Source organism: Nilaparvata lugens, chromosome 6, assembly GCF_014356525.2.
Source record: "Nilaparvata lugens isolate BPH chromosome 6, ASM1435652v1, whole genome shotgun sequence".
Taxonomy (NCBI): domain Eukaryota; kingdom Metazoa; phylum Arthropoda; class Insecta; order Hemiptera; family Delphacidae; genus Nilaparvata; species Nilaparvata lugens.
This window is the reverse complement of record NC_052509.1, coordinates 24,901,520-24,926,159: the sequence shown is the minus strand read 5'-3', so window position 1 is coordinate 24,926,159 and position 24,640 is coordinate 24,901,520. Positions and strand designations below refer to the sequence as shown.

At 33.1% G+C, this 24,640-nt stretch overlaps 1 protein-coding gene across 11 annotated transcripts in view; it reads right to left on the bottom strand.

The window, feature by feature from the left end:
• Positions 1-24,640, bottom strand: part of LOC111049797 (ecotropic viral integration site 5 ortholog) — a 215,355-nt gene that overhangs the window by 93,609 nt on the left and 97,106 nt on the right. The window contains exons 1-2 of one of the 11 annotated variants that reach the window (XM_039430519.1): positions 13,713-14,059; positions 12,363-12,559 (exon numbers count right to left, since the gene is read on the bottom strand). The exons of 6 other annotated variants lie outside the window; for them this stretch is intronic. In XM_039430519.1, the coding sequence (XP_039286453.1) occupies positions 12,363-12,418 (56 nt within the window). In that variant the 5' untranslated portion in view covers positions 12,419-12,559; positions 13,713-14,059. Of the gene's footprint in view, positions 1-12,362; positions 12,560-13,712; positions 14,060-20,245; positions 20,391-24,640 lie in introns of those variants that run through there. 4 more of the 11 variants (XM_039430521.1, XM_039430523.1, XM_039430524.1 and 1 more) reach the window with 4 other exon arrangements.

Genomic DNA, 24,640 nt, shown 5'->3' with positions numbered 1-24,640 from the left:
CCCTAACATATAATACTTATACAATTACAAAAAATAAAATATATTATTTATTTTACAATAGTTGTATTGTAAAATATTGTATGGTCGGTCAGCTGATTGCTCGAGCAATAAATCAAATAAATTGCCGGTTGATCTGAGATCATGTTGTGACCTACTAAATTATAATAAGAATTCCAACCTCAAATCATATAGATTGATATTTTTGGATCGGCCAATAAACAAATTAAGTTATTTTATAATTTTATTTCTGCCAAAGAATTTACACTAGTACATAATTAGATCTTTTCATTGATCTCTTATCGCTTTATCGATAGTAGCCGTACTTCTTATCAAAAAGAAGACTCAATTTTATAAGAATGTTACCTTGACTAGGCTGACTGTTTTTTAGTTTCCTAATTCCATCTAAGATGGTTTATTTTACTGAATTATTTTATTGTGTGTCAAACGTGACATCACATAGTGAGAAAGCTCTCGGACCATGGGACATTGAATATTTATCTAGTTATTATTGATCAACTGAGGATTTTGTGTGTGGTTTTATGGTAGTATTAATTCCTAATGTAAAAGCATTGAGAATTAATATTACTGCGTTCACTAAATAGTATGTAATGTTCATAATAATATTCTCACTGAATATTCCTATTTACCACAAGATTGTAATTACTAATTAAATATCATAATTCCTTTTCAAACAGAGAAGTTCGAATATTTTTTCTGAAGTAAACTCTAATGAGTAATTGATGGGAGTTTTATTGCTTCTGGTAGGCTGAAAATTTGTCAGATGAGTTCCTAAAAATGTCGGATACGTTATTCCACAAAATGAAGGATATTTCACTGTTGTAAAAGCTTTCAGTTATTGATTTCTACTCAAATAGAGTTCTCATTTATCTGAGGCTAAGATTTAAATACTTTCATGTTCTTAATTGATAATCAGCCAAAGGGAGGACATTATTTGGGAGATGAGTTATGAAACTGAGGACAAATAAAATTAATGGAATGATTCATACTTGCCCACTGATAAAACTTTACACTGTTGCTCTGCCTATCTCTCTTTTGAATCCTGATTGGTCGAAAGTCGAATGTACGAAACCTAGCTAATAATTGAATCTGGCAAATAGATGGCAGTAGCTGTTGGGTCAAGTTGAGTCACCAATTCGTGAACAACATAAATGAAATCGAATTTGACTTATCATTGAAGTTGCATACATTGAAGATGTATGCAACAATTTGAAATTGAATTGTACAAGTGAGTTGTAGATTATGGATTAAGAAAGATTTGAAACAAATACAATTTTCTGTTTCAATTACTGAGAGATTAAATTCCAGACATGTCGATCATTTGGATTGGATAGTTGTCTGATTATATTAAACTATCCCTTTCTCTACATAAAATCATTCCTAAATCATATAATTTTCAACACAGTGTGATCTGATTCGATTCGAAAATAACAAATTTGAGCCCACCAACACCAATTCTCTTCAGTTGATCTATTGCGAGAGACAAAGAGACAATGAACCATTGTCTAAAATATCATAATATGGCAATGTGACCTGAAATGCGGTGCATGCAACCTGAACTGAAAAAACTTTATTTGCATGTCCTCACCTAAGAGTGTAGAATATTAATCACATTCTATGCTTCTCACAAGTTAAAACTACAGAACTCTGGGTAATAGAAAATTATGAGCATAGAAAAATGTGGAATTTCACACCAAATCAAAAGTTTTTAAGGGTAAAGAAATAGTTGTATCCACATTACTTGATGACGCTGAGTTACTTTTTACATTGTTAAGTACGTTCAAGGAATTTGAAATTAACTCCTGTTCTAATAAAATTGCGGAACTTAGTACTATTTGACCCGGTCTGACTTAACCACGTCCCAATATTGCCAGCCGATAATAAATTCTAGATTTCATATGCAGTATATTTTGACATTTTTTCATACTACATATCTTAATGACCGAGGAATGTTTTAAACTTTAAACAACTGCACTCCAACGCACTTTGTGAAAGCGAAGAAAATCGGCAGCTAAATACTCAATAATCGTTATCGTTTCACTTGAAGTTGATTAGTTGCTACAGTAGTAGGAAGAGTGAAAAAGTGAATTGAGGAAATCCGATGATTTATTTGCTGCCCAGCGATCTTTCCCTTTCTTTGAGCCGTAAATTCAAACAATGAGACACGGCCATTCGTCAATGAGACGAGTGCCATTGAAACTTTGTAGAAAGTGAACAGCTGAGAAATGGAGCCGATTATTATCGATTGGAAATGAATGAGTGCCGAGACATAAGAATGATCTGTATACTTAGGAATCAGTAGGCATAGCAGGAATTTCTCATTCATGAGAAATTAATACTGTATTGAAAGAAGACTTTGTAGGTGTCTAGTCTAGTCTAGGCCCGCCGCAAAGTAGACCCACGCTAATCCACGAATAGTACGAAAAGCAACCCACGCCGTGGGATGTTTTGTAAACCATTGCTAGGCTTCTCCAGACATCTGTGAAATGTAGAAAAGCAACCCACGCCATGGGATGTTTTGTAAACCATTGCTAGGCTTCTCCAGACATCTGTGAAATGATAATAATATATGCAATGAATAATCCACTTGTCAGCTGATTGATTATGAATAGCTTAATGGTTTACAAAACATCCCACGGCATGGGTTGCTTTTCGTACTATTCGTGGATTAGCGTGGGTCTACTTTGCGGCGGGCCTGACACATTGTCACTAAGCGGCAATCAGAAAACTAACACTTGATTTAAAAAATTAGAATTTATTGATTCACTAATTCATTCTATTGTGTCAATCCGATTTTACATAACTAGATTCCTCTATCGTGCATGATTGCGCCTTTTGACCAGGACTTGAGAGGATAAACCCCCTATTATCGATTAAAATTTCATTTGGAAAGAATGGTTACACAAAAAACATTTTTCCCAACACTCGATCGCAAAACTAGTCATTGCTGAACTGGAAACTGTTTGCAAAAAGCTGATTTCTGCAGCATGCCATGAGGACGTGTTTTGCGCACGATGACATAGATATCAGCAGGGGTGCCCATCCCCCCAATGGTTCATGTCGCAAAATTCCCCCCCAAAATTCTCAAAATTTGGTATCCATTTAGGTACTTAGAAAACTGTATATTGAAAAATCTCCCCCATTTTCCCTAGTTTTTTTCCAAAAATCCCCCCCAAAATTCAGCCTCATGTCGCAACTTGCGACATCAAAACATGCTGTGGGCACCCCTGGATATCAGTACTAGTTTTAATAATAATGTGAGGGTGATAATAACTTGATTGTTGGGAAGAATATTGTGTGCAACTGATGTGCAAACGTTTTGCCAAACTCGATGAATGTTTTTTCTATATTGTTTGGCAATGACACGTTTCGAACAAAAGTTGCACAAATAGCTATAGTTCGTGATAGAGATAAGTCACTGCATAAATGAGTTTATTGATAATAGCAAATAAAGAATGCTGTTATTTGAAAAGAATGAGCCCAGACCAAAATTGAACTATGCTGCATCAAGCATTTCAGACAAGAAAATAGAGCGATTCTGGTTTTGGATGGATTACAACAGCAAACCTAGAATTTTTTCATACGGATTGAAACCACTACCTTTTTCTTTCAACCGAAGAAAGAATAAGGAAGAAAAGTCTCCATGAAAGCTAATGTTATTAATGAACGCAGTAGTAGTTATTAATTAGATTCGGTTGCTTTGTATTTTCATGTCTTGAGCTGGCAGATGAAATGCAGCACGAAAGAGAGAACAAACGATAAGCCAGCCAGGTGAATAAATTAGAAAGAAGACAGTCAAATAGAACAGAGATGATTTCGTTCTAATGAACGTTACTTGAACCTTGCCAGGTTATGCTGTTGGAACAAAAGGTAGGAATAAATTAATGTTCAAGCATTGCAAACAATTCCAACATGTATAGGCTCAAGTTCACATGGGCGGGCTTTCAACTTTAAAAATCCACAACTCATTTTATTGTTATGCACGACAGAAATAAAGCATTCTGAAACATCGCTGTGTCTACATACACTGGTGAAATGAGAAAGGAAAGAGACCAGGAAGTACATAAAAAAGCTTGATACTTCAAGGATACAAATCATTATTAAAATATAATAGCATAGGCATGATTGATTAATCTGAACTTAGGATTATACAATAGGTTTAGTAACATTGTTTTTATGAATTTAATTGAGTTTAACAAAATATTCTCATCTTTTATTGAGTAAATGTACTGACACTACCAGATACAGAAATTCAAGGAGGATGTTCTCCAATTAAATGTTATATGCTGTTCCAAGTCTGTGTTTTCACTTGTTAGATGTTGAATACTCTCATGTTAATTACATTGGAGAATAAATTAATCTATGCTCAATGCACTACGCTACGTGTCTGCCTCGTGTCGGTAGGTGACTCAACCCGGCGTAAAAGATGCAGTCATCAATATCTAAGAAATGTTAATATGTTTTCCTCATTCTATTTTATCAGGAAATAGCTCAAGAGTTCTATGTAACACAGGTGGAGAAATATTTTTCAAGTTAAATTTCAAATTCTTCCTAACTTGATTGTCACGGCACATTTTGATACCAAACTTCATTAATGAAATGAACTATTAGGTCTCAGACAGAAAAACAAAAATATCTGTCACCAATGGTGTTATCAATCGAAGATATAGATAAGACGATAACGACTAGAAGGCTAAGATTATGGCTAGCAATTTGAAATGAAAATCAATTTCTCAATTATTCAATAAATTAATAATATTGTGTGAATTTGAGGTTAGGTTCTATATAAACACTGCTTGTCGGCAATGTCAATAACGATCAAGCCGAACATCTACAATTTAATCAGATACTTGCTAGCAAAATAATTGCATCTAGGTAGCATTCATTAAGACGAGGACAAGAGGGTTTCGTATATTTATAGCATGCAAAATAAAGGATATGAATGTTTGAATAGTATAGATAAATGTTTATTAATATATGTGAGCAAATATAAAATACAAAAACATAATAAAAAATTAAAAGGAAGTAAGGCCTAATTTTTCTACGCGCATTGATACATTCTGTACACTCGAGCCGAATCTTACTGTTTACCAATCAGAGCACAATATTCGCTCGGCGCTAAAAGGTATTTAATTCAAAATCTCCACGTGGTCTTTATTAAAATTATAAAAATTTGTAATTGTTGTAGCATGTACGGAACAATGTAATTAGAATAAAATAAGAGTTAAGAATAAAAATAGTAAAAAAGTACAGTAAAGTAATATTCAATTTTAAGATAGTAATATGCTCTAGTGATATGAACTATAAGGCAATGATAAATTGCATCATCGCGGATTATTTTAAATCCACCGATAGGAAAAAATATTTAAATTTTATGCAAATTCAGAGTCGGAAGTATCGTCGAGAGAGAATAGGGAAGACCAACTGCCCACTTGCTTGCCAGAGACCGACCAAGACGCCAGCCATCACGAGAGCAATAGACTGAATCCCTTATAAAAATTAAATATTATTGGAATATTGAGTATAAAATTCTAATTTGATAAGCAGAAGCGAGTCAAATAATTGAGCTATAGGGATCTGTAAATGTATGCCGATACAAAAATCATGAAAGTTATTAATTGATGCTATTAAGCAGAATAAGAGTTTTAATTGAGCAATCTGTGATATTTTTCTTGTATATTCTCTTATATTTGTAAGAAGATTTTTTGAATGGAAATAATTTATAGGTCTTGTCACGTTATTCTTTATATTAAATAACGATTAGCCTCCTGCTTGGCATCAGTCGGTAAAGCATGAGATTTTGATATAATCATATAATTAGGTCGTGGTTTTTTAATAGGATTCAGTCTCATAAAATCTTTCTAGGCCTAGGTATGGGCTTCTCCTATAACTCTTGTAATTCAATAAAAATAAATATATATAAATATGATACTTATACTATAGTGTTGAGGAATAAAAATAAATTGCACACCATAAACATTCATACATATATTAAACAAATAATGCAAAAAATAGATCGAGGCAAAAAATATATAAGAGCGATAGAAAAATATAATATAAAAATAGAACAATAATGAAATCAGTAAAATATCACAGGCTAACTTTATATTCTAGATTTATGGCACGAATCATTACCATGTGCCTTTATCTTAAAATCATATGCATTCTTTTGCATGTAGCTGCGATATACGCTTGCTAATACTTGTCGACTTGGACAATTCAATTAAAAAATATGTTCTTTAAAATCAACTTGATAAATTAGCCACTAATAATCCAAATATATATATATATATATATTAAAATCTCTAGTACTTAGTAGATTTCTTTGTATTGAGAATATATTTATCTCAGGGTGCAAGATTCGGCACCTGACGGAATAGGTAGAGCCATTCATCTAGTGAATTAGAGCTATAACAAACTATCGCAAATTATATTGCAAAATTTAAATATCATATGCATATGTTTTAATAGCCTAGATTTTATACTTCTTTGATTCAATAGAAATTTCTGAAATGTATTGATCTATCTTTTTTCTTTAATAAAATACCTTTAATACTAAATTTTACTTGCGCAAGTATTACTCTTATTAATTCTTAATTTATAATAAAAACCCTTTCGACGAGCTAGCTTTGATTATTAGATTAATTCGAAGCACTAGGGCGCCCATCACTAATTCAATATTTATCACTCACGTGTCGAAAATCTTCTTGTAAGCCGCCGATGTCGATCCACTCCATGTGGTCCTGGAATAGGGTAGCCGGAATCGTCTCTTCCAAGGGGTTATAAATTTATTTGATAATATAAAATAATAATTTTTGAGGTTAGGTTCTTTGATACTTACTGGTTGGTAAATAATTGGTCAAGCCATATAAATTAAGAATTAGCCAGACACCTGTGGCAAATTTGGTTGCATAGAAATAGCATTCGCTTAAACTGTGATGAGAGGGTTAGTAACAAGCATGGCATGTCAATGTGAAAGAAAAAACGTTTTAGAAAATATAAAAATATTTATTATGTCATACGAGCATGGACAAAATGTATAAAATAAATAAAAATATTAAGGAAATTGGATATATCTTACTCAGCACATGAATGCATTTTTGTAATTTTAGAATATGCCAATCAAAATACAGTAACTGACCGGCGGTAAAAGCAAGTTAATTCAAAAATATACATTATTTATTATATAAATGATAAGAATTTGTAAACTATACAGTACTCAGATTTATGTAACAGATACAAAATTAATATTATTTAAAACTAAAATATTTGCTCTTTATGCTGTAACCTAGCAGATTAGCATGGACTATATTGAATCACATTATTGCATAGTAGTGAGGCTAGGGATAGCACCAATCAGAGTGGATATTTAAATTATATGCAAATTCAAAAATATGGAAGTGTGGTTGTGAAAAGAATAGAGGTAGATCTAAGCCCACTTGCTTGCCAGAGGTCACCGGGAACAGCCACCAATTTATAGAGCACAAGATCCCTTTTTAAATAATTGTACATTTTAAAAATCTAAAGTTGAATAATTAAAAATTAATTTCATAAGACCCAGTGAGATCGTAGTATGACATTAGTCACTAAATTTAAATATTCCCATTGGAGAAGACGACAGCAGCCCACCAGAAAGGCCTAGGACATTGAAACGAATCTGGAACGCCATCATAATTGTAAAAATCAACACGTGAGTTCAATTGAAAAGTTATTAAGGGGGCCCTTAGTGCTTCGAAATAATCACAATTAAATAAAGCTAGCTCGTCGAAGGGTTATTTAAATATTAAAATTAATATCAAAACTTGCGTAAGTCTTAAAACATAAAGGGAATATTATTAAGAACACTCCATGAGATTTACATGTTAAAGTATGCACAGATGAAATATTTATTAATTTTTGATATTATATTATATGCTCCCTTAACAGACTTTTTTATCAGTAAATTATAAAGATTTTTATGAAGCTCATGTTCATAAGATAAATTGATTTATCTGATTTCCACCAGAGGCCGAACCCTAGCCCTGGGATATTTTTTAATATTTATATTTTTCATATTTTTGGAAGTAAGATTCATGAATTTTATTCGACAAGCAGTAGCAAGTTGATAACTGAGCTGTATAATTTAAAAGTATATGTTTGCTGATTAATGAAGCACATGGTAATATTTTGTGCTAAAAAGCAAAGTCAATCATTAGTGATCAGTCTGTGATATTTTGCAATATATATTTATTCTCATATTATTTTTATATTTGTTGCTCTATTTTTTATTATTGCTCGTTGATATTTCATGTAATTATATTTTTGTGTATATTGAATGGTGTACCCTTTATTTATTATCCTATCTCCATGCATGACCTATCTTGTTATATTCTATTTTATTATCATAATTGACCTATCATTAAAATTACCAACCAACTGTATTCTTCACCGAATAAGTTGGATAAATCAGCAATATGCAGCATTGATTATTAAGTCTTTGGAAATAATACGTTCCTGAGATTTATGTAAATTATCCAGTACCAACATATCTGATTTGAAGAAACTCAAAGGTCATAGTATTAAGTTAGAGCAATATAAATTAATAGAATTTATAAGGTATTCTGATAGAGTATCGCCTTTGATTCCGCTCGGTATCATTTTTTCATTGCTGACCACTTTGGCGAATGGTGGCGGGTGGCATTAGTGGCGGTACCGCATTGTCTAGTACGATAATCAGAGCCCTTATATCTGTCTATCTCTACTGCATCTATATTTGCGGAGTACACAGAATCAGTCACAAAAACTGTGAACTGTTAAAGCGGCCGACGTTTGCAGCCAGCGAAAGCAGAGAACTGTTTGAGCTCATCGAAGAGCTGGTAAGAATTATATGGTATTTTTATTTCAGCAGGTGTCAAAATATCAAAAATATTCAAATATCTCATGCTCTACCGACAGACTGTCAGCTGGGCACATGTAACCCCAAAATAACGTTACAACATAATTATAGAATAGAACTGAGGAATAATAATGTTTCTGATTACGCTAGAACACAACATTACTACTTTAGTGCTACTTATAGATCGTATAATGCTGTGGTTCTGTTCTACAGTAAGGTCGGCATGAGAAGGGATAGGAGTCTGTTTAGGAAGTTAGGCCAAAAACCTTGTATTTGTGGCGCTTCTCACAGCGGATTAAATATACAGTAGCAATATTATTTCTATCTAGATATAATTCATTTCCCCAAGAGGGAATTTGAAACATCTCTTGCAGTTAGGACTAGATTGTAACTCAGAATAATAGACAGACAATATAATTTGAAGCACTAAGCTCCCTTAAACTCTCAGCTCAATCTAGTTTTGAGAAATGAACAAATCACTGTTCATTTGCAGTTTCCGACAAAACGAGAGCGAACACGACTGTCTTGTCTGCTCCGATTCAATTCCAACTTTTCTCAGTCGCAATCAACCAGAGTACGGACAAAAGCTTCTCTTCCACTTAGAGAGCTAGGCATTTCCACTAATTTTCTCTTCGTGTACAAATAACTTTGTTATTTTTCCAGGTTTTTATCACTGGAGGAGGAGGAGGATCATTTATGAATGGAGAAGCGAGCAGAAGAACGAAACAACGAGCAAGACAGAGTTGAATAATTGAGTTATTATATCAGTTTTGTCGGAATAGCTTACTGGAGGGGAAAGCATTCTGGAGTTTTATGCATTCTGGTACATTACCTAAGCTGAAAGCACCAAGTTTTTCACAGGGTAGCCAACGAGAAAAGTCAAGAAAGAAAGTTCAAGAATAACCTTCCAAATTATGTGGATAGACAATGTCCATTTCAATGTGAAAAGAAGCAAATGGAGTACACAGTTGAACTATGGCGTAGCCTACTGAGTACTCAAGACATGTAGATGTAGATCTGTGTTGAAGAGTTGTAGTGGTGAAGTCTAAGACGTTCAATTTGAAGGTGCATACTCATATATCGTCAGAACAGAGAAAGGTAATATCGAAAAAATGCTATCGAGCTATCATGTAGGCCTACTCCAACATTGACAATGTATAACTCAAACATTTTCACATTTTGTTAATTCTTCATACACGTTTTCGAATATACCAACAAAAATTGTAGGTGAAAAATGGAGCTATATAGGCATCAGAATCAAATCTCAATGTGGTATAATTTTTCAGAATCAGAAATTCTATTTCTGGACTATTTTCAAATTAACCTAATTTTATCTTGAATTCAAAATATCCTTGAGCGTAAAACCTGATTAAAGCAAATACTGCATATGACAGCCCCCTCAGTGGACTACTTCCCTTCAAGATCCACTTTTACTATTAATAATGCATTTAAAAAGAATAACCGCTTTACAGTATAAGCAATGCAGCAGCTATGAATAGTGCGTTACGGCCAACTGTTGATTACTGTGAGAAATGTGTTACCATCTTCCAAAATTAATTACTGCAGAAACATCTAACAAGATAATCACTGCGTTAAATTAACTAACGTCCGTCATTTCAACGCTTAATTACGTGTAGGCCTATGCCTAAAAACAGTGCGTAGACCTTCACAGGCCTCAACACTACACAGTACACATTGCTTCCTCAATTTTAATCAGCGCGAGACTCCCTATCTTCTAACCTCCTAAACAAACAAGTCGATTCACTTGAGAAACAGTGTCTACCGTTCCAAGTTCACATGTGAGAAACAGGATGAGGAACTAACCAGTTCCTGAAATAAAATGCATGCAACATACACTGAAAGTGAAAAATGATGGTTGAATGAATTGAAAAATGTTATGAGATGTGTGAAGCATCGGAGTACTGTATACTGTAATCAAAATAATTTACAAATTCATTTCATTGTTTGAGTAAAACTCATGCCTTATAACCATAAACTTGAAACCATAAACAATAACCAAACTTATAACCATAAACAAAGTAGATATCCCCCTATCCCTTTATCAGTTTTTAACTAATTTCAAGGAACATAGTGGATGAAATTTATATGATAACAACATACCGATCTAATATGAAGTTGAACAATATTGCTTGTGAAGCTGACTTATAGATGTTTTCTATAGCACAAAGTAGGGCAGGGAAACGAGCAATTTTGAAATGCCATTTCCTCGTGAAAATTCATGAAACTAGTAGATTACTTATGAAATTGCTTCTATACATTACGTAATTTATTTTTCTACATTGAAAATGTCCAAAATCACCTCTTTACTCTTCAAGATGACATCGGAAAGATGTGCTCGAATTCGGCGTTCACAGCCTGTCGTGGGTGGTACAAGTAAACGGGAAGTTTCGAAATAATGTCTTTTCGACCACTTTTCGATCATGCCATTCATAGTCCCACAATCAAAATGTCCAAAATTGCTTCACTACTTTTCAATATTGCAGCCTGTTGTGCATGTTATGGAAACTCTGGAATAAAATTACAGTGTTGCAAATCTTGGGAAATGGCAGTGATTTCGTTTGAGATGTTTTTCTTTAGTTCATGTATTGTTGTAGAATTGTATTGTATTGTTGTTTCTGTGTTAACTAGGATAGATAGCCCAACAGGGATACATTCATGACGTCGAATACCTTAATGTCGTCAAAGTATTCTCTGTATGGCACTATTTTTTATAAAATTCTCTCACCCCTATTACACGTTTCAAACCAATCCAATGGACCTTGATTAATAGCTGACAATGTGTTGACATCAAGTGTGCAAAATTTCGAACATCTACCGACTCTACAGACCTGTAAACTGTAACATTCAAGATTTCTCCTTTCCCTGTTCCACTCTGTATTCTATTGTATTTGTATAATAATTATATTCATAATATGGATTTGAAACAATGAATCGAGAATCACAAGAAGAAGATACCAAAATCAAAATAATAAAAATGAAAATTTTAGAAATTTGATTTTTTGTTGAATATCCAATTTTACTAAATCGTCGAGTTTCTTAAAATATATTATCAACTATCTTGAGAGACAATCTTTTAAATACAATTGTTGAATCTAGACAAATTCAAAATAATAAAGATGAAAATCTTAGAAATTCGACCTTTTGTTGAAATTGGATATCTTATTCATTGTAATAAAAAAAATGTTCTCTGAGAATTTTATGGATTATTTTTCACCATAATTATTGTTTAATGCATGAATTCAATCAAATTATTATTATTAATAGATGAACTACATACTTATGAATTGTATTGACAAATGAATTGAATAAATGTATGATAATTCAAGATGGTTTTCGAGCCTCTGGGATATGAAGGGATCCAAGAAACATTCAGCGTCCCAAATGAATGGAATTTGGGGTGTTTGAATTGATTAATAAAAAATACTAGCTATTTAGAGCAGCAACAAACCTTTTCCTCGGTCTTGCCTTCTGCCAACGCTGCGGTACCAGTTTCTGTAGTACCATACTCTTCACCGAGGTCAATAATGATGTTCAATTTCTCCCCAGCCCAGCTCCTCAACGTTTACAACTCTTTTTTCAAAAAACTTTAGTTCAACCGAGACACCATTTAATTTTAATACATATTCTGATGCACAGCAAGCATTACTGGAAATTCATGGAAGATTCTAGATTTTAAATTCATGTAGGCTTATATTCTTAGCTACGAATTAACCAATTTGGATCAATTGGAACCACACTGCAATAATTGAAGGTGATTAATGAAATTATAAGAAACATACAGATTTCTTCTACAAACTCTTATCAAATACTATTCCCACTTATTCAACTCTTGGATAGTGCAATCAACAATATTGACATTTCGTTCATTGGTTGGTTTATTTTGAATTGTGAATGCTATTTATATTTAATCAAGACAACAGGATGCTACTTGGATCTACTATCATAATTTAGTATACAAACGTTAAAAGTGGACGTAGTTCTCTATATTATTCTACATTCACTAATTACTATGCATTTTTTATCTAAAAATTATCAAGTGAATAAGATATTCAGTTTAAAATGCTAATAGATAATGTTTACAAGTGTATTTCTAGCAAACATTTTCATAAATATGCCTAATAAGATTTCTGGTTGTAGAAATTTCTGATAGTACACTGTATTTCCCAAGAATAATATAAAAAAGAAAAAGAAATATACATAGACCAAGATAATAATATTAAAGGCTTATCAGGACAATACTAGCCTTAGGTATGACCACTATTCTTCATTACTTTGAAATCTTTTATTTCATACTGCAGAATAATATTTATGCAATATTCATTATTCTGGAATAATTATTATTTTTACTGTACATCTTTTTGCAATATTTATTATTATTGAATAATCAAGATTTCTCTTATAATTTGTATGTTTTCACATGAAAAAGAGAAACATCAATCAAATATAACTTTCAAGTAATGTTTCAGAATTCAGAATAATTAGTAGTTTCAGACAATAAACCTCGAATGAATAACCTTCTCGTCGTCTTGAATTACATTATAACACTATAACTATTTATCTACTGGTGGTGCACTGAGAAAAAGTAGCAATGTTCCTACTAGAATAATTACAATAATTAGAAATTTCCAGTACAATATGCAATCAAAATATTATCGATCGTTCATGTTTTATAATCGACTACGAAGAAGGTTTGAAAATATTTCAAAAGTATGTATTTTAAATTAAAACAATACCGTATTCTAAAACAGTCTTGCACTTTCAACTCCATAAACTTGATAGGGCGATAACAACATTTTACCTTATTATAAAATTCCTTTCGCGCTTGATTATATTCGATGATGAGGATCATTAATATAGATTGCAATCAAGAACAAGAACAGGAAGAAACTAGGCTTGATGTTCATTTTTAGCAGACTAAGCACACCGGGGAACGATTTTCATGTCAACAATTTTCAGCCCACAAGCTGATAGCTTTTAATAATCAACTGTTTAATGTCAATAATTTACAGTCTAAAAGGTTACAGATTGTATTTTGAATAATTTGCAATATACAATATTAATAAACAAAGAGTAGGTTAACGTCGAGGAGATAGGCCAATGAGCGAGGGTTTACGAAACGATGGATCATGCACCGGGATCGCACTTCTACTGACGGCCTGCTCGCTCCAAGGGGGTGGACCCTCCCGCCCCGGATCGTTTGCCTCCCCTTCTGGTCCAGACCAACCCCCAGCTGCACAGGGATGTCGGGAAAACGGGAATATCATGAAAATTTTCTCCCTCTCGTGCGTGCGCGCTACATCTCACAAAACGTGTGTGACGTCAGAGGAAGAATTGAAAGAGCACGTGACTATTTAACGAGAAGTTTATTCATTCGAGGTCTCAATCCAAAAATCGGGAAATCAAATTCAACAAATTTGATGATGAAATGTGATATGTAAAGCATAAAAACTAGTAGGTCCGGATGCACGTACTCTATTTTATTTAACAATGATTAAATGACAACATGGTATTGATGTCCGATTCGTTCATTGGTTCTCATGGTATTGGAGCTTTCAGATTACTTCTCTTAACCGCGGTTGGATTTATAGTAGTCACGTTAATTCAAGTTATATAAAATGTTACTTGAAGCTATCTTTCTATTTTAGTGACTATGCACTATGGTGTACACATTAATGGGAAAATTATAAATTTATATATGACTTTCTAAACACACTTGCAATGTAATAGATTATCCTTGTAGAAATACTGTGTGTACAAAATAATAGTCTAATTTGCTTATGAGAGAAATGATCTGCTGAGAAATTTCAAAAGTTCATATTTCATTATATGATCCGAATAATATATGAGTAAAATTCAAATGGTCGCTATTTCTCCATAGATAGATAGATACATATATATTACGTCTGGTTGGCCTCAACGGCGTCAGACAAGTCAAAGTGCAAGTCAAAGTCAAATGCGAGACACCATTAATTTTTCATGAAATTTATATCTAGTATATAATTACTATTTGTCTTTGACTCTATACAGTAGTCAAAATAGTCCTTCAGACTATAAAAGCACTCCTCCTTTACAAATAATTTCAAACTTCAATTAAACTCTTTTATCGTTAATATTTCCCGCAACCGTATTGGTAGTACTTGGTAAATCTTTCTACCAATATAACTGGGTTTTTCATCATACAAAGTCAATCTATGATATTCCGAGAAGGTGGTACTCTTATGCCGTGTATTATATTCATGCGTCTTGTTAATAGTCTGTAGTGAGCACCTTCTAATATATACTGTACACTCATTTCCAAAATATAGAGACAGGGAACACTGAGAATCCCCATTTCAATAAAATAGTCCCTACAATGTGTTTGTGGATGCAACCTCAACATAGTGCGCAATGCTTTCTTTTGACAAATGAAAATTTGCTGAAGGTTACTCTCTCTAGCTCCCCATAGGGCCACTGAATATGTAATATGTGACTCCACCAAGCAATGATAGACCGACTTCAATAGAGGCTTATTATTTAATTTACTCAAATTCCTCAAGACAAAAATTCCACTCGCTATTTTACTTTCAATCTTATCCAATTGTTCCCCCCAACCCAGCCCTTCCTCCAGTTTCACTCCTAAGAAGTCCGTTGAGCTCTTGATCACCAATTCCGCCTCTCCAATGAATAATTCAAGTGTTTCATTGTGTCTTAACCTCCTACTCTGATGGGTTTGTAGACACATATAATTTGTTTTCGAGGCATTCAACATCAATTTATTATTTGCAAAATATTGGCACAGACTATTCATCTTAACATAGGATTCAATTTCCAATTTTCTCAAGTCTTGGCTCTTTGTCACCAGAGTCGTATCATCTGCAAAAACATACAGATTCTCAATGGGAACCGACCCTGCAACATCATTCACATAGATCAAGAACAACAAGGGCCCCTTGTTCCGTTCACTTCTCTCTCATCATCATCATCATCATCATCATCATCATCATCTCCCTCCACGCTGAGAGCTCGAGGCAATCACACTCAGAAAAAATGATAACTTTAAAAATTATAACATTTAATAAGTAAGCAGACATGAGTGGAAAGAGGGAAAGAGCTAAGATACTTCATTAGAGAAACAGATCTTATTTCATCTCAACCTAAAAGGGAAATAATAAGAAGTGAATAAAAATTTTATTCAAAACGAGAAAGTGAAAGCCACCACAATCGTCACTGATCTAAAATTGAACTCTTTTCAATTAATTGTAACATTTCCGCCAGTTTAATACAACGGGAGCTTGGAGGAGATACTCGTAAATCTTTTACTACTAGGCTTACAAGTTACACTGGGGTAAAAGAAAGTGGGAAACGCAAAGGGGCCAAAATCGTAAAAATGTAATATCCCTGGGAGAGAACTGTACGTGAGAGAAACTACAGATATGATATGAGGCATAACAGCCAAAAAACTATAGATATAATAAAAGGTATGACAGCCGAGAACATCTACTCATCCAACACTGTAAAGATTATTGCCAGTCTAAAAAGTGGTTTAGCATTGTGCCCGAAGTCAAGTGTGTCATAATAAAATTCTTCCATAAATTCTTCGTGAGAAAGTTCTGCAGGTTGAAAGATTTCGAACAATTCTAATTCACTTTACTTTGAAATTATGTTGAAAGCTACACTGAGAACAAAAAGAATTTTCTAAAATTTTTCTTATTTTAATATCTTTTTAAGTAATTTTTTATTGTGATTAAGTACACTTTTCATGAAAAATAGAAAGCTCTTCCAAAAATATACTAAGTTGTGGCAACTATGAACTTTTAGTCAAGAAATTTACAACTGAATATGTTATGGGAACCTTGAACCTTGGGCTTATTCGTGTACATAATTACATCCTGAGTTAAAATTCAGTATAAGAAGAAGAGTTAAATAGGCCTATTAGTCATTCTTCAAATTCGAACAACATGAAAAAAGTAGATTCTGCACTCAATATAATTAATATCAAAGATTATTATCCATCGGAAAATTATTATTATTTAATAATAAAATAAAATTATTCATCGAACCATACTCTTCATCCTGTTTGCTACTACCTGTATGTTTTATAATCTGTTATCCATTAAAAAGAACCTTGTAGCCTTCTATACTCTCTGATTATTTAATAGTCAATCGAAGAAGCAACTCACGCATATTTCATTGACGAGCATCATAACAGAGATTGCATTGAACGACTCACCTGCAACAAAATGTATGTCATTAATTTTTACCATGAAAAAGCAACAAATTGTTCAGTGATCAAAAATATTTAAAGAATTCAAGTGTTACATAACAATGTTACGCAGCTGAAACAATTAATATCAAAAGGATAATGGATCGTCTCTAACAATTTACCAATATTGTTAATACGATTTTATGACGTTAACATTATAGTTCCAAAACAGGGCCAATGTTAATGACTAAAAATTCATGGTCAGGAATAAATAAAAATGAATATAAAATGAAGATGACACATTCCTATACTTCATCATGGAAGCTTCAATTTTATGAATTCGATGTCTAATTCATTTAATGAATATGATGGAAGGAAGCAGTGATAGAAAGAATTGTTTTGAGAAAAAAATAGCAACATTTGAAAACTCACAATATAAGGTTGATCTAGAACTTCACTAGCCTCATAGGATAATCATGGAAGAGATAACTTTTGAATGCACCATTCACCAAGTCGAAATTTTAAATACATTATAACCTATGATATTTGAACTAAAAAGAATACTCTCCAGATCAATAATTGAGAGGAAAACCTGATTTCATCTTCATATGAAAATTTTGTGTGAGGAGCAATTTTGAGTTGAATCTGGTTTTCCTCGCCTAATCGTCTGGGATCTGAGTATTATTATATGGATAAATGCATTCAAAGAAAGAGACAGGGCAAAGTAGGTGGAAGTTGGCAAATTCATAGCAGAAGCACCGAGTAACAGGAGCAGAGCAGACTGAATGAAATCGGCTTGCAACGAGATTGGAACCGAATGAGAGCTGCAAAATGATGGTGCGTTCTCTTTCAAGCGAATGAAGCTCAATGGCACGTGTTAAAGCAGTGAACCATTCACACCCGATACGTGAGTGAGAGAGTGATCGCTGCATTCACAAAAACCTACATCAGCCGAGCTGGAGAGCGGCCGCATGAATATGTGCCACCGTATTATTGACACTATGCACTAACAGTATACTACTAAACTGAAACTCTCATCTAGACCTTTGCTGACCTTCATAACGTAGTTTAAATTAAAAATATCCTATCGATATCGGAGTATACAAATATATCATAAATAATACAAGAAGTTTGATATTTTTTTGTAGGGCTAGGGTACATCGTCATTATGCACTGAAAAGTGTTGAGATGACATTTCTCAAAATAGATCTTATGGGAAAATATTAACAGTAGTAATGGAACAGGAATCCTCTCCACATCCATAATATGAACGAGATACAATGAAACAGTGCCTACTCAGCGAAGGAAATTATTCATAATATAATTTGCTCTTTTATATTATGAATTTTATGATAAAATAATGAACTTAGGAATGTCATTATTCTAGGAATATGATTGATGGATGGATAAATTTATTTTATTATTATTTAAATTTTTACTATTTTGAGAATAGACTAGGTTTGGTGTATTTAATTATAGGTGTAGTAGATTCAAGTTTAGGTTTATCCTTATTAGTTTAGATGAAAATGAAAAAATAATCAAGAATCAATTTCAACTGGATTAGAAACATTTTTCTGGGAACCAGTTTTATAAGATCAATGTCCAGATATGAAGAGCCTACAATACGGTTACAGCCTAATATATTGTAAATTGTTTCTAAATCAGCAGATGTTCAATATCAATAAAAGAAGACAATGCCATTTGGAAAATAAATCTCGCTAGAATCGAAAGTCACTCTCGCTTGCATCAATATAATCAATTTCATATGTTTAAAGTTATTGCGAAACCATTTTTACGTGACCTTTCCTTTCCAAACAACTAACCCATGGATTTATTGCGACTAAACACACACAATTATTAGCAATTGGATTATCAACGAATGAGAAGACAACCTCTACTAAAGCCACAAAGTACACCAACACTTTGCTAGCTAAGTAGTACACTCAATACTAAAATAGTACTAAAAGTACTACTAAAGTAGTACACTTTTAGTACAATTCTACTATACGGTATTAAGTGTACTCTCCTATAAAGAGTACATTTCGAACTGTATAGATGTAGCAGCTGGGAGAAGCGACACGCATCCTCTTATGGTAGTAATCAGTAATTTTCAAATGACCGTGATAATTACTGATAGACAGTTGGAATCTTGGAATCACCTTGGCGGTCTCAGGCAGGTGGTAAGTGGAACAGCCTTAAACGGCGATTACAGGAATCCTTGCCATTTGTAAACAGTTGTGCGTAGCGCCTGATAAAACTTGCCATTTGTAATTGTTCGACTGTCTCATTTGCCGAATGAACAACTATCTGCTTTTATCATTGTTAGATTTCTACGGTTCCACGCGAATCAGGTGTTAATTTGTATTAACCAGATTTGAGGTCGCCGAATCTATTCTGTTTTTCAAGTACCAAGGTTCGGCTGTAGTGAGTGGTTTTCTCTTTATTCTTTAAATTTATTTAATCTGAATGATCAAACTGAAAAAAAATCCTTCAAATGAACTATGAATAGTATTTTGGGATAACGACAATGTTTTTGATGATTAACGAAGACTTAGTTTCCTTACATTTCAAGAATTACAATATAACCTTTGCACTATTCTCTTACAAATAAGTTGGAAGAGTCACATTTGTGGTGAAAATGTAATAATAGATGTAGGCTAATATGCAATAATAGAAAATGAATAATATAAAAATGTAATAAATACAATAATAGTTTCAATCTCTTATTATAAGAGAAGAGGTAGAAAATAGTTAAGTCAGATTTCTTATAATTTGTATAAAAAGAGTTAAGAAACTATCTGAGGCTGAAATATAAAGAAACTCTATACTGAAGTGGAAAATAAAACCCTGTTTTGAACAAGAATTATATACTAATGTAGGAGTAAGAAATTGATATGTCCGTGAAAACAGGACATAAGTGAAAATAACAGCAAAATCGATGAGAATCCAAAAATTAATTAAAGATAAATCAGAACAGGGATGAATTATGCCATTAATTTAACCTATTTGTAAGATAAATAGGAAAAAGTGAAGTAAATGGACGACAAGTAAACTGGATTGGAACGCTATACCTATTTGAATTCATAATGGATATTAAATGGTGAAAAATTTATAAAGATGAATATTTAAATTGAAATAAAATAGCATACTTGAATAACATAAGCGCCATATCCTTCTGGTACTCGAGCAGCACCCCCATTATTGCTCACTCCTTATTGGGACAGCAATTACAAATTAATTTAGATATTCACAGACTAAACTCAAACAAACTGCCGCTTGCGGGTGGATACGATTAGCATAAAGCTTTAGGCTAACTGCTGCAAGGACTCGGAAACGATGACACGCTTTGACGGACGGACGGACGGATGACCTCGTCGGTGGAAATCAGGTGGAAACCGAGGGTGCAAGAGGGGGGGGGAGTGGAAAACAGTTCAAAGATAAGCGTACCAACAGAAAATGAATAATACGTCGATATATACCACTAGTCTGTTTTGACAGGACATATCACAGTGCTATCTGTCCCTCAAAAGCCGGGCGGCTAAATCTATAGGTCGACTATAGATACCTAGGAGGCTATATCTGTATAGAAAGGCAAAATCCAGGTCACCAACAGTAACCTCCCAAAATGACCACATTTAGATACTGAAATATTGTGTAATGCCCCCCTGACAACTAAATAATGTCAACTCACATCTTCAACGGAAATAACGCTGAGCTAACAGATTTTTGTTTTGATTTCTGTGAAACGGTGATGAAATTTGGGAACAAAAGCAGCAAGTTGAAATAATGCTGGTTGAGAAAAAATTTCGTTATTAATAATAGAATAGTGGGAGTATTGGATTGCTGACTAGATACTGTCAAAACATTATTGAGGGATAAGCAATTTGAAAATAGTTCATTAAATTGTCATTTTGGAAAATAGCCTCAAGGATGAAACTGGAGGAATTGAAGACTGATATATATTAACTTTGAATCAGACAATGGGAGTGCCTACTATTGCTGGATATTGGTCGATTGACGTTCACCAATACAATAGTGGGATAATGGAGGGGTATGTACACGGTAAATTGGAAAGCCTTGCTTAACGCTTATTGGCTGATTCAAGTTTGAGTAGAGCTTTACTGAATAATGAAGCTGAACACTGAAAGAATGAACAATGAAGAATTTAATTCCATGAGTTATTTTCTAAGAAATGTGTTATTAACTTTACAAGTGAAGATTTAATTTTTTTATTTTTCATTCCTTTCCATTTATTGTATAAAGCATTATAATCATAACATAATATATATTATAGAATATATAATTTATGACATTGGAGGAAAAACTAGGCTGAGCCTGTACTATTTCTCTCCAAAACTTTTGATAGAATGTTAGTTAATGTTGTCCAAAAGTTAAGGTTATGTAATCAGACACTGCTTCGTCATTTGATTTTCGGTCCAGGAATAATGATTTGAGATTATTATAATATTTAACATTGAGTAGAAAAGATATGTTTTTAACTGTATAACATAATCTTATCGAATTAATTGGGTTTTTAATATGAGGAAAAGGATGAACAGTTCAGGACTTCCAGGGATCACAAAATACCTTGCAATCATTTCTTAGCAGAATAAAATCAGAGAATCTGAAGAAAAATTAGTGTTAATTCCTCAACGTGAAACAACACTCATGACTGGAGGGAATTAGTTGATTTCTTAGTATGAACTATGTAAGCTTAGTATGAAAGTACCGTAAGCTTAATTCACCAAGTACACTTGAAAAACCATGTGAGAGAGATTAAATAGAAATAAAACTAATCTCGGTCATTTTTTAGCCAAACAGTTTACCCGCAACATCCATCATGAAACGTTGAAAAGTGAACGTTCATTAGCCACCAACTTCGACCAGTTGCCCATTATTTGCTCTTGTACAAAATGCGATTTCAAAAAAGTGGTTTCCCCTTTCTAAGCAGAAGGTTATAAAAGGTTATTCATCACACAGCTTAATAGCTACCCCTTTTTGCATTTTTGCTCCCTTACCAACCACAGAAAGCTCTGAAACCTCTGGCTTAGCATACAGCTAATAGCCAAGTTAATCTTCAATAATAATGGTATTTTTCCCCTTCTAGCAACAAGAGAATAGAGGATCAGATTAATGAATAGTTCGCGTTTAATTATGAAATATGTTTAGCTTAGCAGTTTCAAAAAAAAATGTATTGTGGAACGTTGCAAGACGTGAAAAATAATTAAAAACTATTATTAGTATCACAGAGAGACTATAATGCGAGATCTATTCGATAAAATTTTAATGAATAATCTTATGATACTTTGCAATAACATATACGTAATTAATAAAATGAAAATTGACAAAGATCTCTACAAGAATTAATGATTTTTGAATTTCTGCAATGGAGTGGAATGTTCAATAATTCCATGAAACTTCAAATATACTGCTTTCTATGTATGCTACGATTTTGGGTCTCAAGGCTGTTCGGTACACTTTTTTTAATAATTGGATATTCTTTTTCAATATAATTGTTAAGATCAAGAGTCTGAAAAAGTGGCAACTGAAATATTTTCAAGTGGTCTAATAAGCGAGTTATGGGTTGTTGAAGTGCTAACTCCGTTTTCTTTCCAGATCATAAACGGCTTCGACTATATTAACAGAACTTCTCTTAAAAATTAAAAAAAAAATATTTTTTCAAACTAAAACATTTTATTTCCCATATCGTTCAAAAATAAAAAGTAACATTTTCTGTAAATTCGATAACTTGTTTATTTTGGCATTAATCGCAAAAAACGCATATTAGAACAAAACCAATGATATACTGAATGTATTAAAAAAACTCCAATGGAAAATTTGAAACCGTTTATGATCTGGAAAGAAAACGGAGTTAGCACTTCAACAACCCATAGATCGCATATTAGACCACTTAAAAATGTCAGTTGCCACTTTTTCTCACTCTTATGATCAAACTCTCTATGACTCTTTACATATCAAACTAAACTAACAAAAGTTAGTTCATTCTAGTAAATTGGAGTCTTACAGACTCGAATGGACCATTTCTAGACTCATACAGTCTAGACAAAAAAAAATTGAAATTGATAACTGAGATTAATTGATATTTTAGGGTTTTTTTTCAAATACACTAGTCAGTGAACTGCCTATATATTGGTAGATCAAGAGTTTAATATCTTCAAAGGTTCAATAGATAACCTCAAAATCATAAATATTGTTGGTCTGATTCCCATCCATAATTATTGAGTATGTTAGGTGAAATGGACAGGAGGATGAGGAGACACCTCGAATGTCCGCTCCAGAAAAGAGTATTGAACCGATCTTTTTTAGGACTCAAAGTACTATGTACATAACCTACAAAAGTATCATATTCTCCCTTCCCCTGAGTCTTTTTCATCCAACAACTCCTTCTCTCTTTTCCTTTATTTATGTCTTATTCTTTCTGTTCATCAGCATTACTCTTCTTTACTCTCTACCTCGGGCGTTTCCACAATCTCAATAGAATGTTCAATAGAATCCATGCCAAGAAAGAGGTATAATATATTCTACAGTTTCAGTGGATTTTCTAATTATATGTTACGGGACGGGATTCGAACAGTGTGAACAATTGAGCGACGATGCCCTATAATAATTGATCTTGAATATTCTCTACATTTTAACTGTATATTCACTATATTTAACAGTTTATATTAATGTTATAAATTTGAGTTCAACCATTTTACTTTTTTTGCAATAGTCCAATAATGAAGTATAGAAGTCCACTAATTCCAGATTTAACTCACATGCCGATACAGATAACGCCGATCTCATTTATATATTAGATAAATATTAGCATGTTTAAAATTAGAATCAGATGAGGTACGTTCAGTTTATATGATCCTAATATTCCAGGATATCAAATATATACCTTATTCTGGTGAACTTCAATTCAATTTTTTTTTCAATTTCACACTATCATTTGATTACGTGCTTACACGATACTAGTAGGCCTAGATAATATTCTGATCGATCAGCGGCCAGATGTCTAGAAAGTAAACTAGACTATCCACTAGCATTATGTAAACGCTGCACAAAAGCTTCCCATATCCAGATATGTATGAATTCCTAACAACAAACTCACAGAAATATACGATGGCAATTCAAGAGTCGGCTAGCAATTTCGGAAAGTGCAATATTCACTGTCAGACATCCGAGAAGTGATGTTCTCGTAAGGGAAGAAGAGAGAGAAAGAGTGAGGAAGTGAGTCGAGAGAGTAGCTTTCGCTGTGAGAGCAAAAAGAGCAGCCACAGCACACACATAACACAGCACACAGGTATCCATGACTGTCGAGTTTACCAAGCTAAATATTTGGCCTTATCGCAGTTTGGAATTATATTTTAGCCGACCAGCACTAGGCTACTTAGCATGCTATGGAGTTTAGGTAACATAAATAATTGTGGAGCATGAATGTTAAGCTATGCACCCTGACCTGGTAAACTGTAAAATACAAGCATAGTCGAGTTGGTTCCTCTTATTTCAGTGTTTTCAGAGATGAGGCTTGAAGATTA